The 18,721-nt window shown below is 48.6% G+C and overlaps 1 protein-coding gene across 3 annotated transcripts in view; it reads right to left on the bottom strand.

Annotated features, from left to right (window-relative positions):
- FAM131B (family with sequence similarity 131 member B) overlaps positions 1–18,721 on the bottom strand; it is a 70,994-nt gene that overhangs the window by 15,745 nt on the left and 36,528 nt on the right. The window contains exons 1-3 of one of the 3 annotated variants that reach the window (XM_054041087.1): positions 4,348–4,399; positions 3,154–3,251; positions 3,010–3,045 (exon numbers count right to left, since the gene is read on the bottom strand). Coding sequence is in view for 1 of the 3 variants with exons in the window: in XM_054041073.1 (XP_053897048.1) it covers positions 3,010–3,045; positions 4,348–4,457 (146 nt within the window). In the remaining 2 variants the exon portion in view is untranslated. Of the gene's footprint in view, positions 1–3,009; positions 3,046–3,153; positions 3,252–4,347; positions 4,458–18,721 lie in introns of those variants that run through there. The other 2 variants (XM_054041080.1, XM_054041073.1) reach the window with 2 other exon arrangements.

The following is an 18,721-nucleotide window of genomic DNA, read 5'->3' as shown; positions in this document are numbered from 1 at the left end:
GGGGAGCTGAAGCAGTGGCCACATGGCGGCAGCGGGGAGCTGGAGAGAAGCTGGAGGCAGGAACAGTTGCAGAGCTGTGTGTGGATAGGGCTGTGACTTCCAGGCATCACAGCTGGGGGCAGGGCTGTGCAGAGTTTATGGGGGAGCAGCAGCTGCTGGACAGGGAGCCAGTACAGAGGGGCCCCAGTGAGACACTAACTGAGCCTGTCCTGGAAACATGCAAACTCCTATTTGCGTGAATAGAGACTGGGCTGGAGAGGACATCCCACGCACTAAGCCTGAAGAGTCCTGACTCTCTATAGGACTGCCCCATGGACCCAAACAAGAACTATTGTTGCTTCCTTTGAACTGTAACTGTTTAATCCTCTGTAACTAGGGTATCTGTAATCTTTCCCCTTCCTGCCAGCCCTAGGAAAATATCTTTTCCCTTAGCCATGTGTCTGAGCGGTTAGTGGGACCCATCAGGGCTAAGCCTACAAGGCCTAGTTGCTGAAGTACTTATAGTGCTTGCCTTGGATCACAGTGTACCTGGCGCTAGGATAGCCAGGCATCCAGTTCTCAACTGGAACGCCCAGTCGAAAAGGGACTCTTGCAGCTCCGGTCACCACCACTGACTGGGCCATTAAAAGTCCAGTCGGTGGTGCAGTGGAGCTGTGGCAGGCTCCAGGGCTGTACTTAGGCAATAGCAGCATACGTGGCTGTGTAGGGCACCCGAAAATTTGGGGCTTAGTGTCCACCCTCCTGCCTCTTCCTATCCCTGTTCTGACCCTTCCTGCAGGCTCCCACCACAGCTGGCTGCTGCAGCCTGGTGAGTCTTCTTTCAGGCCTTGGCTACACTGACGCTGTACAGTGCTGCAACTTGCTGCGCTCAGGGGTGTGAAAAAACACACCCCTGAGCGCAGCGAGTACAGCGCTGTAAAGAGCCAGTGTAATCAGTGCCTGCAGCGCTGCACGCTCGCTCGCAGCGCTGCAACCTCGGAGAGGTGGAGTACATACAGCACTGTGAGAGCTCTCTTGCAGCGCTGGCGGCACGACTACACTCGCGCTTCACAGCGCTGCTGCGGCAGCACTGTGAAGTCCCGAGTGTAGCGAAGACCTCAGAGGGGATCTAGTACTTAAAAGTGAAAAAGCCTCCCATAAATCCTAAGGATGGCCCTGGCCGGCTCCCTGCCTGCTCTGGCTCCATGCGGCGATCAGGGAAGCTCTGCGCACTGCCCCTGCCCTGAGCTCTGCCTCCGCATCTCCCATTGGCCAGGAACTGCAACCAATGGGATCCCCGGGGGTGGCACCTGCTGGCATGGAGCTACCTGGCTGCCCCTCCACCTAGGAGCTGGGCCGGACATGCCAGCTGCTTCCGGGAGCAGCGCTGAGCCAGGCTGTGCCGCTGCCTGGGAGCTGACTGAGGTAAGCACTACCTGGCTGGAGCCCGTACCCCGAACCCTCTGCCCCAGGTCAGAACCCCCTCCCACACCCTAACCCCCTCCCTCAGGTTGGAACCCCCTCCCACACCCTAACTCCCTCCCAGAGCCTGCATCCCAACCCCCTGCCCCAGCCCTGAGCCCCCTCCCAGATCCCACACCCCACACCTCTTCCCTCACCCCAACCCCCTGTCCCAGTCCTGAGCCCTCTCCCGCATGCAAACTCCCTCCTGAAGCCCACACTCCCCCTTGCACCCCAATCCCCTGCCCCAGTCCTGAGCCCACTCCCGCACTCAGAACTTCTCGGCTCCAGCCCAGAGCCCCCTTCCGCACCCCAAGCCCCTCATCTGCACCCCCAGCCAGAGTCCTCACCCACTCCTGCACCCCAACCCCATGCCCCAGCCCAGTGAAAGTGAGTGATGGTGGGGCAAATGAGCAACAGAGGGAGGGGGGATGGAGTGAATGGGTGTGGGGCCTTGGAGAAGGGGCGGAGCCTTGGGGAAGGGGTGGGGTAGAGGACGGGGTAAGAGTGTTTGGTTTTGTGCCATTAGAAAGTTGGCAACCCTACTGCACTGCTTGGACCTTTGGGGTGTGGGTTGCTCCATTCCTGAGCAGTCCCAATAATCACATGACATGAGCTTCAGCGCCCACGTCTCATGAGCTTCCAGTGCTAGAAATACTTTTGGGGGAAAACAATACAAATGGCTTCAGCACCAGGAAACTTTCCCCTGCACTGATATTGCACTAGCGAGCAGAGAAAACAGTCCACGAAAGCTTATGCTCTAATAAATTTGTTAGTCTCTAAGGTGCCACAAGTACTCCTGTTCTTCTTTTTGCGAACAAATATGGTCACTGCAGCTTAAAAATGACCTGCAAAAAGGGGGAGAAGTGGGAGCAATGGTATGTATCCTTTCTCTTTTCTTACGGTGTATGGAAAAAGCCTTGTTTTTAATCTATGCCTTTGCTTGTTGTTTTTTTCCCTCCCTGTTGACAACAGTGGTTAGTGCTGGATACTCCAGAGAGAAGCATAAAACCCCTAAACACCTCATTATATAACATTGTCCTGTAAGGATAAATTTCTTCCTAACCTCTGAAGGTGATATTATGCCCTGACCAAGAGTATTAATAGCCAGATATGCTACAGATATACCTCAATAATCCAGCCATACCCAGAAACCCCAGGAAAGCACCCAGAATAATCTAGCAGCCTCAGAGATCACACATAGGCACCCAAAAATGGCTAGAGACAGCTCAAGGTCCAATGGCACCTACAGATCCCACAGCTATCTTCAATAGCAAAACAACAGGGGACCTGAAGACAACCCAAATCCACCAGCACACAGATACTCCCCAAAATATTACTGCAATATCAACAGCCAGACACCCCATAATGATGCCCAGAATTCCAGTGGCACTCTGGGCCCCCAGAGATATCTCCATAATTGTGTTCACTATTCACAGTGACAGAGTTAGACACATTCTGTTAATCCTGGGCTTCCACTAGGTGGAAACTTGAACATCCTCATCAGCTGTGCAAATGCTCCTTTGCTGCCTCTCATGAAAGGAGGAGGGCTTCAGGGTTTATACTCACATTAATACCATCCCAGGAGAAATCTGTCCGGGTTTGCTATGGAAGAAAAGAAAGAGAACATGTTAATATAACACATGGGTGTAATGTGTGACCATGTATTTTTCTAGTGGCTGGTCCTAATGATTATAGCAGCCTGCTACTTACTCACAGATAAAGGAGTTACTCCTTTAGCTCAAGTGGTATGGTCTTGTGCTTTTGGTTCTGAAGGTCCCAGCTTCATTCCCTCCTGATCACTGTGGTGTCTGTATGTATGCGGCCATGGTTAATGACATAAGGAATTGGGAATATACAAAGAAACAGAGAGGGAAAAAGAGAGAGAGACAGACAATATATAATCCTCTGATAGGAACCCCCTGCATTCACACTGCCTTCTTTCGCTGAACATTGTACACTGGCAATGTCAGATGAATTTGTCAGGTCCTTATTTCAGGGCAGTAACAAGTGCATAACCCTCTGTGGGAGCCGCACCGCCCTTGGACTCACTCAAAGGCGAGCTAGAAAACTGGAATATTTCAGACGAAAATGGTTCTATAACAGGCTACAAAGCCATTCACTCCTGAAATGGTTAAATGCATACACACAAAGCCAATCTTCCTTCTGCAAACGAGTTCCAAGTGTCCCCTTCTGCCACTATAGTGCTAGTTCATTGAAGATCTCCTTGAGTTGTTTATCTCCTGTTTGTAGCACAACTCCCTAAAACAGGAGTTTCTGGCAGTTACACTTCACAGTTGAAGAAATGCTGAATCAAGATGCAATTCTTATATATTGTTATTTTGTAACGTGTAAAATTGTATGTGCTTTGTAAATTAACGTGGCATGGCTATTGAATAAAAAGAGCCTTGATCTTTTTGTTTAATGTGAAAGGTCTTGTGATTGCATGCACTGGACATTACAAAACAGAAAATTCATATGTGTTAAATTACAGAAGCTGCATCATTCAAAACAAGAAATGAATCAGCTCAGGAGATACTGCCCAATAATTTAACAGCATTTAACCGTGAATACGCCCTAAAAAAATGTAACGAGAGACTAAAATGCTCTTTGTTTCCCCACAACAGTGTAGATCTGTTTTATGCCAGGGCCTTCCATCTAAGCCAGCACTCAAGCAATTCAGACTGAAATGGTTTTCAGACTCATCCTGAGCTACTTTTCATGTTCTACTCTAGGAACTGAAAATCAAAGCTTTCATTTCTGAAAATTGATGCCCCAAAGTCTCTAGTGCAAGTAAGACTTTTGTGCCTTTCCCAGCTGAGGTTGGTGACCCCAGACCCTTTATATGTATTCAGTGGGGTTGAGACTTTCCAGTCTTCTCCCCTTGGGCATAGGATGGGCACTCACCTCAGTGGAGGGTCGGTGGATGCTACTGCCATGCAATGAGCTGGTGCTGTCCATATTGATCTGGTCCACATCTTTCAGTCCCTTCCAGTCCACTGCAATCACCTCATTCCCTGCAGGGACAAAACATCCAGTCAGGATTTCTTGTTTCCGTCGCTTTAAAAAGTGCTATAAGGGGTTTTACTTCAGAGTTCAGCAAAGGCAGGAGTGTGTGTCATAGATTCATAAAGCTTAAAGCCATAACAGGCCATTAGATCATCTAGACCAGGGGTCAGCAACTTACGGCACGCGTGCCAAAGGTGGCACGCGAGCCGATTTTGCCAGGCATGCGGCTGCCAGCCAGGGTTCCGGCCGCTGGCCCTGTTCAGCCCACTGCTGGCTGAGTGAATGGAACCCCAGGCCGGAAGGAGGCTGAGTGGGGCTGGCGGCCGGGACCCCAGACCGGCGGCAGGTGTGCCCCCCGGCTCTCCCCTCACTGCACTCGGGTTCCGCGGCTCCCGGAAGTGTGAGCCGCCGGGGCGCAGGGCCTTGAGCCTGCTCTGGGAAGGGCGGCAGCGGCTCACACTCCCAGGAGCCGCAAAGCCCGAGCGCGGCGAGGGAGGAGCTGGTGGGGCACATGGGGACTGCCGCCCGCATGCATCCGCTGCAGGAGCCCCTGGGGGGGCACCGGGCTACAGCCCAGGCAGGCATGCCCCTTGGCTCCCCCTCACCGCTCTCGGGTTCCGCGGCTCCCGGGAGTGTGAGCTGCCGCTGCCGCTGCCCCTTCCGGAGCTCCCCCCATCCCGCAGCCTCAACACTCTGCAGGGCAGGGGCTGTGCCCAGTGGCAGCTCCAGGCACCAGTACTCCAAGCGCATGCCTGGGGTGGCAAGCCGTGGGGGGCGTCCTGCCGGTCCCTGTCAGGGCAGCAGTCAGGCAGCCTTTGGCAGCATGCCTGCAGGAGGTCCGCCGGTCCCGCGGATTCGGCAGCAATTCGGTGGCGGGTACACCGAATCTGCAGGACCGGCGGACCTCCCGCAGGCATGCCGCTGAATCTGCAGGACCGGGGAACTCCCGCAGGCATGCTGCCAAAGGCAGCCTGCCTGCTGTGCTTAGGGCGGCAAAAAAGCTAGATCTGCCCCTGGCTGTGCCCGCGGCAGCCCAGCAGCATGTTTTGCCTCCACATGGAGCCAGCGTCTGACCGGCATGGGCATGGTAAGGGGAGTCCCGGGGGGGGGCAGTCAGGGAGCAGGGGGAGGGTTGGATGGGTTGGGAGTTCTGGGGCTCCTGTCAGGGGGCGGGGAGTGGTTGGATGGGGCGTGGGAGTCCTGGGTGTGTGTCTGGGGGCGGGGGTGTGGATAAGGGTTGGGGCAGTCAGGGGACAGGTAGGGGGTAGGGTGCTAGGGTGGGGGGGTCTCAGGAGGGGGCAGTCAGGGGACAAGGAACAGGGAGGCTTAGGTAGAGGGGTGGGGTTCTGGGGGGCAGTTAGGAGCAGGGGTCCCAGGAGGGGGCAGTCAGGGGACAAGGAGCAGGGGGGGTTGGGGGTTGTGAAGGGAGCAGTCAGGGGGTGGGAAGTGGGAGGGAGTGGATGGGGGTGGGGCTCTCCCCCCCATCCTCTTTTTTGATTGTTGAAATATGGTAACTCTAGGTGAGGGGGGAGCCGGGGGCGCATGGGGGCTGGCACCTGCATGCATCTGCTGCAGCCTACAGGAGCCCCCCGGAAGCGAAGACACCGGGCCGCAGCCTGGGCAGGAGGGGCGGGGGGCATGGCTGTTCCCCGCTAGCGTCGCCGCTGCCTTTGCAGGGCTGCTGCCCCCCTGCACCGCGCTGGCTCCTCCATGGCTGGGGTTTGCTGCCGCCATAAGCGGGACGCTCTGGCTCTCCGGTGCCTCCGGAAGGCGGCTCCTCCCTGCCAAGCTGTTGCAGCGGCCCAAGCCTGGCAAAGCCAGTGAGTGGACTCAGGGGCGGGGGCCACTGGGGTGGGAGGGCTCGCGGGGGGGCTGTGCACCCTCCAGGGGAGTTTAGGGGGTGGGGAGAGGGGAACCTGATCTGGGGAATAGCCCCTGGCCATGGCTGGCCCCTGGGCATGCTGGCCCCTGGGGTCTATAAAGGCTTGTTGGGATTTGCCCCGCAATGAACCGATGTGCGGGGGGAGGGGGCGCAAGGTGGAAGTTTCGCCTAAGGCACAAAATATCCTTGCACCGGCCCTGCCCCAGGAGGTGCGTGCACCCCAGGTTAAAAACCACTGCACTAAACTGATGAGATCTGCATTTTAATTTAATTTTAAATGAAACTTCTTAAACATTTTTAAAAACTTGTTTACTTTACATACAACAATAGTTTATAGACTTATAGAAAGAGACCTTCTAAAAACGTTAAAATTTATTACCGGTACGCGAAACCTTAAATTAGAGTGACTAAATGAAAACTCAGCACATCACTTCTGAAAGGTTGCCGACCCCTGATCTAGATTGACCTCTGTATATAACAGACCATTCAGTTTCATCCACTGATCCCTATATTGAGCCCAATAACTTGTGTTTGGTTAAAGCATATCTTTTAGACAGGTATCCAGCACTGATATGGGATGGAGAATCCAGTGGTTAATCACCCTCACTATTACAATTTTGTGCCTTATTTCTAATTTGAGTTTGTCTGGCTTCAACTTCCAGCCATTGGTTCTTGTTCTGTCTGTCTCTAGATTAAAGAGCCCTTCAGTACCCAGCATTTTTGACATGTGAAGGTAGTTATCAACCATAATCAAGTCACCAGTCGGTCTTCTTTTTGATAAGCTCTCTCACTGCTAAATCTATCACTGTGAGGCATTTTCTCCAGCTCTCAAATTTGTGGCTCTTCTCTGCAGCCTCTCCAATTTTCCAACATCATTTAAAAAAATGTGGCCACCAGAACTGTATATGGTATTCCAGTACTTATCTCACCAATGCCATGTACAGAGGTAAAACCACTTCTCTACCAGGGTTTGCAATTTCCAGGGAAAACCTATTTTAGGACGGGGTAAATACTAGCTTAAACCTAGGTTAAACTGCGAAAAATAATGGCATCAGTGGCCAGCAAGTTCAGCAAGCATAGAATGAATCTTTTCAAACTTTGAATACATCCATTCAAAACTGAGGAATAGGTGCGTCTATCCACTACAAAGTTGGTCTTCTGCTATAGGATGCTGCATGGCCAAGTGGACCTGGACTAGTAGTTTGCAACTCTGCATGCTTCTGATTGCTTAATGCTTCAAGCCTGCAACTCTGCATGATTGTCATTTTCATATAATCAAATGTTTTTTACTTCTGTTTATATAATATTGAAAACTGAAATGAGTCATGACATGTACAACTTTCTTGAGAAAATACCGAACCAGAATGTATACAGACATTCCAATGTTTTATTTATATTAGTATTACACTCACTGCAGGTTTACATTTGATTTGTACAACTCTAAATCTACAAATCTACTGCCTTATGTCACCATCATTTGAATATGTAACTAAAACTAAGTGGAATGTAGTGTGCATTAATGAAACTGTTTTTAAAATAGAAAATGCCTTAAACTGGGACTAACTAGTTTCCCCCATGATTTTACCAGGTAAAACCCACTTCTGGTAAATACCATGCCATCTCTGCTCCCTACTCCTACTCACTACTTCCCTGTTTATACATCCAAGAATTGCATTAGTCTTTTTTTCCCACAGCATTACTGAGAGTTCATGTTCAGTTGCTTGTCCACTGTGATCCCTAAATCCTTTTCAGAGTCACTGCTTTCGAGGATATGATCTCCCATTCTGCAGGTATGGCCAGCATTCCTTGTTCCTAGATGCATAATTTTGCATTTGGCTGTATTAAAACACATATTGCTTGAATTGGCTCAGTTTACCAAGTGATCCAGATTGCTCTGTATAAATGCCCTGCCCTCATCATTATTTACCACTCTGCTAATCATTGTGTCATCTGCAAATTTTATCAGCAATGATTTTATATTTACTTCCAGATCATCGATGAACATTTTGAAAAGTATTGGGCTAGTACCAATGTCTATGACACCCCACTAAAAACACATGCCAATTTGATGATGATTCCCCATTGACTACTACTTTTTGAGATCTGTCAGTTAGCCAGTTCTTAATCCATTTAACATGTGCTTTGTTGATATTGTATAGTGCTGATTTTTTAATCAAATGCCTTACAAAAGTCTAAGGGCTTGTCCAAGTGCAGAATAAAGAAAGGTGTGAATTTGAAGTGCAATAGCTATTCCACAGTAAGTTCCTGTGTGGACCTTCTTATTACACACTAAGGCCTGGTCTACACTGCGGGTTTAGGTCGACTTTAGCAGCTTTAAATCGAATTAAGCCTGGACACGTCCACACGACGAAGCCCTTTCTTTCGACTTAAAGGGTCCTTTAAACCGGTTTCTTTACACCACCTTCGACGAGGGGATTAGCGATAAAATCAGCCTTTGTGGGTCGGAATTGGGGTAGTGTGGACGTTATTGGCCTCGGGAGCTATCCCACAGTGCTTCATTGTGACCGCTCTGGACAGCACTCTCAACTCAGATGCACTGACCAGGTAGACAGGAAAAGACCCGCGAACGTTTGAATTTCATTTCCTGTTTGCTCAGCGTGGAGAGCACAGGTGACCACGCAGAGCTCATCAGCACAGGTAACGGTGATGGAGTCCCAGGATCGCAAAAGAGCTCCAGCATGGACCGAACGGGAGGTATGGGATCTGCTCGCCATATGGGGAGATGAATCAGTGCTAGCTGAACTCCGTAGCAGTAAAAGAAATGGCAAAGTATTAGAAAAGGTCTCCAAGGCCATGAAGGACCGAGGCCATAACAGGGACACACAGCAGTGCCGCGTGAAAATTAAGGAGCTACGGCAAGCCTACCACAAAGCCAGAGAAGCAAACGGAAGGTCCGGGGCAGAGCCGCAAACTTGCCGCTTCTACGCAGAGCTGCATGCCATTCTAGGGGGTGCAGCCACCACTACCCCAACCGTGTGCTATGACTCCGTCAATGGAGAAACACACAGGGAAGACGGTTCGGGGAACAAGGAAGATGAGGATGGAGGTACTGTAGGTAGCTCACAGCAGCAAGGAAGCGGAGAAACCGGTTTCCCCAACAGCCAGGATATGTTTGTGACCCTGGACCTGGAACCAGTAACCCCCAAACTCACCCAAGACCCTCAGGGCACACAGGAGACCTCTGGTGAGTGTACCTTTGTAAATATTTGTAAACATTACACATGGTTTAAAAGCAAGCGTGTTTAATGATTAATTTGCCCTGGCAATCGCGGCCAGTACATCTACTGGAAAAGTCTGTTAACGTGTATGGGGATGGAGCGGAAATCCAGAAAGCTCTCCTTCATGTACTCCAGGCCAGTAGCACGTAGTCTGGAATCATTGCATAACAAAGCATGGCAGCGTATGGTCCCGGTGTTTGCTGGCATGCAGACAATATCCATTCCTTATCTCTCTTTGTTATCCTCAGGAGAGTGATATCATTCACGGTCACCTGGTTGAAATGGGGTGATTTTATTAAGGGGACATTCAGAGGTGCCCGTTCCTGCTCTTCTGAACAGAAATGTTCCCCGCTGTTAACCACGCGGTGGGGGGAGGGGTGAAGTGATCATCCCAGAGAATCGTGTGTGTGTGTGTGTGGGGTGGTTTACTTGGGTTTGTGCTGCATGTTAACCGGGAAACCGCAGCCCCTCCTTTTACATTGAAAACCCATTTTCAATGGCCAACCCAATTCATCCTTGATATGGGAAATGCGCTGCTGTTTGAAATCTTTCCCGCATGTTAAGAAGGTTAAAAAAGCCAAAAGACTGCGGCCTACCATGGCTGCCTGCAAGCCGAAATATGTTGCCTGGGGCACTGCGTGAGTGATCTCTCATACCAAACCGGCAGGCAGAGGAAAAATGCGACCTTGTAATGAAAGAGTGTACCCATTGTTCTCTAAAATGTGTCTTTTTTAACCACCGCTCCCTTCTCCTCCACCAGCTACAAATGTTTCTCCTTCGCAGAGGCTAGTGAACATTAGAAAGAGAAAACGGAGGACGCGGGACGATATGTTCACGGAGCTGTTGATGTCCTCCCACGCTGATAGAGCACAGCAGAATGCGTGGAGGCAGTCAATGTCAGACATGAGAAAAGCACAATATGAATGAGAGGAGAGGTGGCGGGCTGAATGGCGGGATGAAAAGAGCAAGTGGCGGGCTGAAGATGATAGGTGGCGTCAGCTTGCAGACAGACGGCAAGAGTCAATGCTCCGTCTGCTGGAGCATCAAACTGATATGCTCGAGCGTATGGTTGAGCTGCAGGAAAGGCAGCAGGAGCAGAGACCGCCGCTACAGCTCCTGTTTAACCAACAGCCCTCCTCCCCAAGTTCCATTGCCTCCTCACCCAGACGCCCAAGAACACGGTGGGGGGGCCTCCGGCCACCCAGTCACTCCACCCCAGATGATCGCCCAAGCATCAGAAGGCTGGCCTTCAATAAGAGTTAAAGTTTTAAAATGCAGTGTGTCCTTTTCCATCCCTCCTCCCCCACCCATCCCAGGCTACCTTGGCAATTATCCCCCTACTTCTGTGAGGAATTAATATAGAATGCATGAATGTGAAAAAACAATGACTTTATTGCCTCTGCAAGCGGTGCTCGAATTGGGGAGGGGAGGGTGGTTGGTTTACAGGGGAGTAGAGTGAACCGGGTTGGGGGGGGGGTTTGGAGGGTTCATCAAGGAGAAACAAACAGAAGTTTCACACAGTAGCCTGGCCAGTCACAAAACTCGTTTTCAAAGCTTCTCTGATGCGCACCGCGCCCTGTTGTGCTCCTCTAACCGCCCTGGTGTCTGGCTGCGCGTAATCAGCGGCCAGGCGAGTTGCCTCAACCTCCCACTCCGCCATAAATGTCTCCCCCTTACTCTCACAGATATTGTGGAGCGCACAGCAAGCAGCAATAACAATGGGGATATTCTTTTCGCTGAGGTCTGAGCGAGTCAGTAAGCTGCGCCAGCGCGCTTTTAAACGTCCAAATGCACATTCCACCACCATTTGGCACTTGCTCAGCCTGTAGTTGAACAGGTCCTGACTACTGTCCAGGCTGCCTGTGTACGGCTTCATGAGCCATGGCATTAAGGGGTAGGCTGGGTCCCCAAGGATCACGATAGGCATTTCAACATCCCCAATGGTTACTTTCTGGTCCGGGAAGAAAGTCCCTTCCTCCAGCTTTCGAAACAGACCAGAGTTCCTGAAGACGCGAGCATCATGTACCTTTCCCAGCCATCCCACGTTCATGTTGGTGAAACGTCCCTTGTGATCCACCAGGGCTTGCAGCAGCATTGAAAAGTACCCCTTGCGGATTATGTAGTCAGTGGCTTGGTGCTCCGGTGCCAAGATAGGGATATGGGTTCCGTCTATGGCCCCGCCACAGTTTGGGAATCCCATTTCAGCAAAACCATCCACTATTGCCTGCACGTTGCCCAGAGTCACTACCCTTGATATCACCAGGTCTTTCATTGCCCTGGCAACTTGGATCACAGCAGCCCCCACAGTAGATTTGCCCACTCCAAATTGATTCCCGACTGTCTGGCGTTGCAAGCTTCCACAGGGCTATCGCCACTTGCTTCTCAACTGTGAGGGTTGCTCTCATCTTGGTATCCTGGCGTTTCAGGGCAGGGGAAAGCAAGTCACAAAGTTCCATGAAAGTGCCCTTACGCATGCGAAAGTTTCGCAGCCACTGGGAATCGTCCCACACTTGCAGCACGATGCAGTCCCACCAGTCTGTGCTTGTTTCCCGGGCCCAGAATCGGCGTTCCACGGCATGAACCTGCCCCAGTGACACCATGATTTCCACATTGCTGGGGCCTGTGCCTTGTGAGAGGTCTATGTCCATGTCAATTTCCTCATCACTCTCTTCGCCGCGCTGCAATCGCCTCCTCGGCTGGTCCGGGTTTCGCCTTGGCATGTCCTGGCTCTGTATATACTCCAGGACAATGCGCGTGGTGTTCATAGTGCTCATAATTGCCGCGGTGATCTGAGCGGGCTCCATGATCCCAGTGCTAGCTATGGCGCCTGGTCAGAAAAAAGGTGCGAAACTAGTATCTGACGGACTAGGGGAAGGAGGGAGGGCGGGAGGGAGGGTGGGCCGAGTGACGACATGGCGTACAGGTACAGGTACAGGGAATTAAAATCAAGAAAGGTGGCTGTGCATCAGGGAGAAACACAAACAACTGTCACACAGAATGGTCCCCCCAAAGATTAAACTGAAAACCCTGGGCTTAGCAGGCCGTTGATTTCACGGAGGAAGGGGAAGCAAATGAATACAGAACAAATCTATTTTTTACATCTTAAGCTGGCAGCCGACGGTGCAGCATGACTGATAGCCTCTGCAGTACGATGACGACGGATACCAATCGTAATATACCATCTTCTACCAAAAGGCAAGGGGCTGCTGCTGTGTAGCAATGCAGCCCCACGTCTGCCAGCCCCACGTCTGCCAGCACCCAGATCGCCCTCGGCCTCTTCTGGGTGCTTAGCAGACAATACTGGGCAATTGGCAGAAAATAGTATACTACGACTGATAGCCATCTTCATCGAGACAGTAGCATGTCTGCCCAGGTGCCCATGATTGACAGCCACTGCAGTATGACGACGACGGATACCAGTCGTAATATACCATCTTCTACCAAAGGGCAAGGGGCTGGTGCAATGCAGCCCTACGGCTGCCAGCCCCACGGCTATTAGTCATGCTACACCGTCTACCACCAAAAGGCAGTTAGCAGCTGCTGCTGTGTAGCAATGCAGTCCCACGTCTGCCGGCACCCAGAGGACATATGGTGACGGTGAGCTCAGCTGAGCTGAGCGGGCTCCATGCTTGCCGTGGTATGTTGTCTGCACAGGTAACCCAGGTAAAAAGGCGCGAATCTATTGTCTGCCGTTGCTGTGACGGAGGGGGAGGGGCCTGACGACATGTACCCAGAACCTCCCGCGACACTGTTTTGCATCATCCGGGCATTAGGATCTCAACCCAGAATTCCAATGGGCGGCGGAGACTGCGGGAACTGTGGGATAGCTGTGGGATAGCTACCCATAGTGCAATGCGCCGGAAGTCGACGCTAGCCTCGGTACTGTGGACGCGGTCCGCCGACTAGAGCACTTAGAGCATTTTATGTGGGGACACACACAATCGGCTGTATACAACCGATTTCTATAAAACCAGCTTCTATAAATTCGAACTAATTTCGTAGCGCAGACATACCCTAAGAGTGTCTATTTATGGTTTAGGTTTATCCACTGCCAAAGTGGATTAAGCTAAACCACACAAAGGCAGAGTAAGAGTGTGCACACAGCAAACTATTGAGGAATAGCTATTCAGCAATACCTATTGTGCAATATCTATTCTGGGTTTTTCCCTGTGTAGACAAGCCCTAAGTATATTACAGTTACCTTGCAGTTACTGTGCAGTTACCTTTATCAATGCAACTTGCAATCTCATCAAAAAATGAAATGAGGTTTGTTTGACAATACTTATTTTCCATCATACCATATTGACTGGCCTTAATTATATTCCTGTCCTTTAATTCTTTATCAGTTGAATTCTGTATCAGTTTTTCCCACTATTTTCCCCAACCTGCAGTTATTTGGATCATCTTGCTTGCCCTCTTTGAATATTGGCATAACCAGTCTTCTGAAATTTCCCCCATATTCCAAACTGTATTAAAAATGAACATCAGTAGGCCAGAGGTCTCGTCAGCCAACTCTTTTTGGATTTTTGGGTGCAAGTTATCTGGGCCTGTTGATTTAAAAATGTTTAACATCCTCCTTAATTAATAATGGCCTGGAAAGTACTTCATCATTCCCATGTGATATGAGTTCATCATCTTGCTTCTTTTCAAATACAAAATAGAAATATTCATTGAACACTTCTGCCATTTCTGCATTTTTATTAACATTTTTACCATCTCCGTACAGTAATGGATTGATTTCTAAGGTTTCTAGGAGTTCTTTGGTTCCTAATGCACTTTAAAAATTCCTTCTTGTTATCCTTAGCCCTGCCAGCCATGGATTTTTCCCTGATGTCTTTATCTTTCCTTACACATTTTCTCCACTTTATAGCTTCTAATTTATACTGATTCCTTTCTAATTCCCCTTTTTTCCATTTGTTATATATTGTTCTTTTATTTCTAAATGCTGCTATCACTTCACCACTGAATCCATCTAGGCTTTTAGCCAAAGTTGTCCTCTTCCTTGATTGTGGAATCATGTCTTTTTGGCCAGCTAAAAAAACTCTTCTTAAAAGTTCCCAATTTTCAGTCATATTTTTCTGTCTAAATTTTTCCTCATAATCAGTTTTGTTCATGAAGGCAGCAAGTGTAATTATATATGTAATTATATATATCACAATCAAGAAAGATATACTGGTTGGGACTGTCCTCTATTTTTGATAGATTCATAGATTCTAAGGCTGGAAGGGATCATTGTGATCATTTAGTCTGACCTCCTGTGTTATCATAGGACTTCCTGTGATGAGGTGTGTAGCCCACACAGGTGCTGACAGGGTTAATGTGGGCCTAAGAAGCCAGTAATGGTACCTGGGTGCATCTGGAAGGGGAGCCAGGCTTAATGGAGCCAAACTAAGCAGGAGCAGGCTGGTTAGTATAAAGGCAGGAAGTTGACAGAAGCAGAGGGCTGCAGAGACCGGAGTCCGCAGTAACTCTTTGGGAACAAAGAGGTGGTGAGGAGGATACCCAGGGGAGAGGATAGGTTCTGGGATCCTAGCACTGAAAGAAGGGTCAACCCAGAGAAGTTGCAGGGAAGAAAGAAGCCCAAGGAAACAGCAGCATGGAATGGAACTGGCAGGGTGGGAACCCAGTGTAGAGGGAGGGCCTGGGTTCCCCAGTCAGCCACTGGGAAAGTGGCACAGGACCTGGAGATTTGGAATGGAAGACTGTCTAAGGGTACATCTACACTACAGGGGGGAGTCGATTTAAGATACGCAAATTCAGCTACGTGAATAGCGTAGCTGAATTCGACGTATCGCAGCCGACTTACCCCGTTGTGAGGACGGCGGCAAAATCGACTTCTGCGGCTTTCTGTCGGCGGTGCTTACTACCACCTCCGCTGGTGGAGTAAGAGCGCCGATTCGGGGATCGATTGTCGCGTCCCGACGGGACGCAATAAATCGATCCCCGAGAGGTCGATTTCTACCCGCCGATTCAGGCGGGTAGTATAGACCTAGCCTAAGACAGTGTATGGTGGACTTTTTTACTCCAGAAGAGGAGGACTATATAGTGACCTGGACAGACGGCTGAGTCACGATGATGGTGCATTCTGAATCACAAAGAGAGACAGGGGGTGGGGGAGGGATAGTTCAGTGGTTTGAGCATTGGCCTGCTAAACCCAGGATTGTCAGTTCAATCCTTGAGGGGGCCATTTAGGGATCTGGGGCAAATATCTGTATGGGGATTTGTCCTGCTTTGAGCAGGGGGTTGGACTAGATGACCTCCTGAGGTCCCTTCCAACCCTGATAGATTATGACTAGGAGACTATGAAGGGCCACAGCCCGAGCAACCAGCAAAAGTGGGTGCAAAAGTGGGTGCCGGACAGGGCGAGTGCTCATTCCCAGACCTATCCGAAAGGAGGTGCACCTGCAGTGAGTGAACTCCTTTACACTTCTCCAAAATAATTCCTAGAGCCAATCTTTTAAAAAAAATCCAATCCTGATTTAAAAACTGTCAGTGATGGAGAATCCACCACAACCCTTGGTAAATTGTTCAATGGTTAATTACACTCACCGTTAAAAATTTACATCTTATTTCCAGTCTTAATTTGTCTAGCTTCAACTTCCAGCCATTGGCTCTGGTTATACCTTTCTCTGTTTGATTGAAGAGTCTTTTATTAAATATTTGTTCCCCACGTAGGTTATAGATTGTAATCAAGTCACCCCTTGACAGTCTCTCTTTGTTAAGCTAAAAAGATTGAGCTCCTTGACTCTATCACTATAAGGCAGATTTTCTATTCCTTTAATCATTCTTGTGGCTCTTCTCTGAACCCTCTCCAATTTACCAACATTCTTTTTGAATTGTGGACACCAGAACTGGACACAGTATTCCAGCAGTGATTGCACCAGTGCCCAGTTTGAATGTAATCAGGTCATGATCACTGGTCCCCATGGCAACCACAAAACTTCCAGTCCAGTGAGTAATTCATCTTTGTCCATCATAATGAGGCCCAAAATAGTTACCTTGTGTTGGGGGCAATACCTTTCGTGTTAGACAATTATCTATAATTGACAAAAGTACCCCCTGCTTGTTAGCATATTGATCCCTGTACATTCGAGATACTGTGCCTCTGACTTATCAGTATCTCTAAAACAGCTAACGGTGTCTTTAATGTAGAGCGTCACTCTTCACCTTTTTCACCTACTCTGTCTTTCCTGAACAGGTTGTTGTTATGTTCATGGCGTGCACACAGCAAAGTTAAATAGAAACATAAAATACTCTTGCCAGAGGGTTGCAAAGTAATACTACTTTATTGCTTAACATTCAGAACGATAACACAAAAGAACCACATAACTGAGAGAGACAAAGCAGGCTGCTCCCTAAGGCAGGGAGGCACAACTCACCCCACCTTACTGGCTCTTCACAGTGTTGCCAACTCCACATACCAAGAAGTCACCAGACAAACCCTGAAAAGTCACTAGATGTAGCTATTTAAGCACTCAAAAGGAGTCAAAAATGTCACTAAAAAATTCCCAGAGAATTCAACAGAGAATTATATATATATTATGGCTGTCAAACGATTAAAAAAATTAATCACGATTAATCATGCTGTTAAACAATAATAGATACCATTTATTTGCATATTTTTGGATGTTTTCTACATTTTCAAATATATTGATTTCAATTACAGCGCACAATACAAAGCATACAGTGTTCACTTTATGCTTATATTTTATTGCAAATATTTGCCCTAAAAAATGAAACAATGTAAAACTTTAAAGCCTACAAGTCCATTCAGTCCTACTTCTTGTTCAGCCAATTGTTCAGACAAACAAGTTTGTTTACATTTGCAGGAGATAATGCTGCCCGCTTTTTGTTTTCAATGTCAGCTGAAAGCAAGAACAGCCATTCGCATGGCACTTTGGTAGTCGGCATAAGAAGCAGGTAGAATTAGCTCCTATAAATGTAAACAAACTTGTTTGTCTTAACAATTGGCTAAAGAAAAAGTAGGACTGAGTGGACTTGTAGGCTCTAACGTTTTACATTGTTTTGTTTTTGAGTGCAGTTATATAACAAAAAAATCTACATTTTTAAGTTGCACTTTCACGACAAAAAGAACAGGAGTACTTGTGGCACCTTAGAGTCTAACAAAATTTATTTGGACATAAGCTTTCATGGGCTAAAACCCACTTCATCGGATGCATGCAGAGTACTCCTCGTTCTTTTTGCTGATACAGACTAACATGGCTACCACTCTGAAACCTTTCACGACAAAGAGATTGCACTACTGTCCTTGTATGAGGTGAACTGAAAAATACTGTTTCTTTTGTTTAGCATTTTTTACAGTGCAAATATTTGTAATAAAAATAATAATATAAAGTGAGCACTGTACACTTTGTATTCTGTGTTGTAATTGAAATCAATATATTTGAAAATGTAAGAAAACATGCAAAAATATTTAATAAATTTCAATTGGTATTCTATTGTTTAACAATGCGATTCATTAATCACAATTAATTTTTTTAGTTAATCATGTGAGTTAACTGTGATTAATCTACAGTCCTAATACATACACACACACACACACACACACACACACACGTGCCCAGGCAAGTATAGTCACAGAATTATTCACAAGCAGCTCAATAGTGTTAATAAAATCCATTCCATGCTTTTCTTAGTACATTCTGTTGCACACCAGAAGCAACTACACCTCTACCTCGATATAATGCTGTCCTCGGGAGCCAAAAAATCTTACCGGGTTATAGGTGAAACTGTGTTATATCAAACTTGCTTTGATCCGCCGCAGTGCGCAGCTCTCCCCCCTCCCCGGAGCACTGCTTTACCGTGTTATATCAGAATTCGTGTTTTATATCGGGTTGCATTATATTGGGGTAGAGGTGTACAACAGTACGCTGTCATCATCAGGAGGATGCCCTCTGCTCATTGAGAAGGAAACTGCAGCCCTCTGCTTATTGGGAAGGGTGCTCTGTACACTGCAGCTCTTGCCAGCCTGGATTTGAGCCAACGGGTTAGTGAAAGGGAGAGCCCAGAGCCAGAGGGAAGAGGGCATTTGCCTCACCTGAGCTTGGTGCTGCAGGGAGTCAAGAAAGTACCCCTTTCTCCCCAGGGATTGATTTCTGAAAACAGGTGAGCAGCTAACCCCAGGCCAAGC

Source organism: Malaclemys terrapin, chromosome 1, assembly GCF_027887155.1.
Source record: "Malaclemys terrapin pileata isolate rMalTer1 chromosome 1, rMalTer1.hap1, whole genome shotgun sequence".
Classification (NCBI taxonomy): domain Eukaryota; kingdom Metazoa; phylum Chordata; order Testudines; family Emydidae; genus Malaclemys; species Malaclemys terrapin.
Note: the sequence above shows the minus strand (reverse complement) of the source record. Positions and strands in the feature narration are given on the sequence as shown.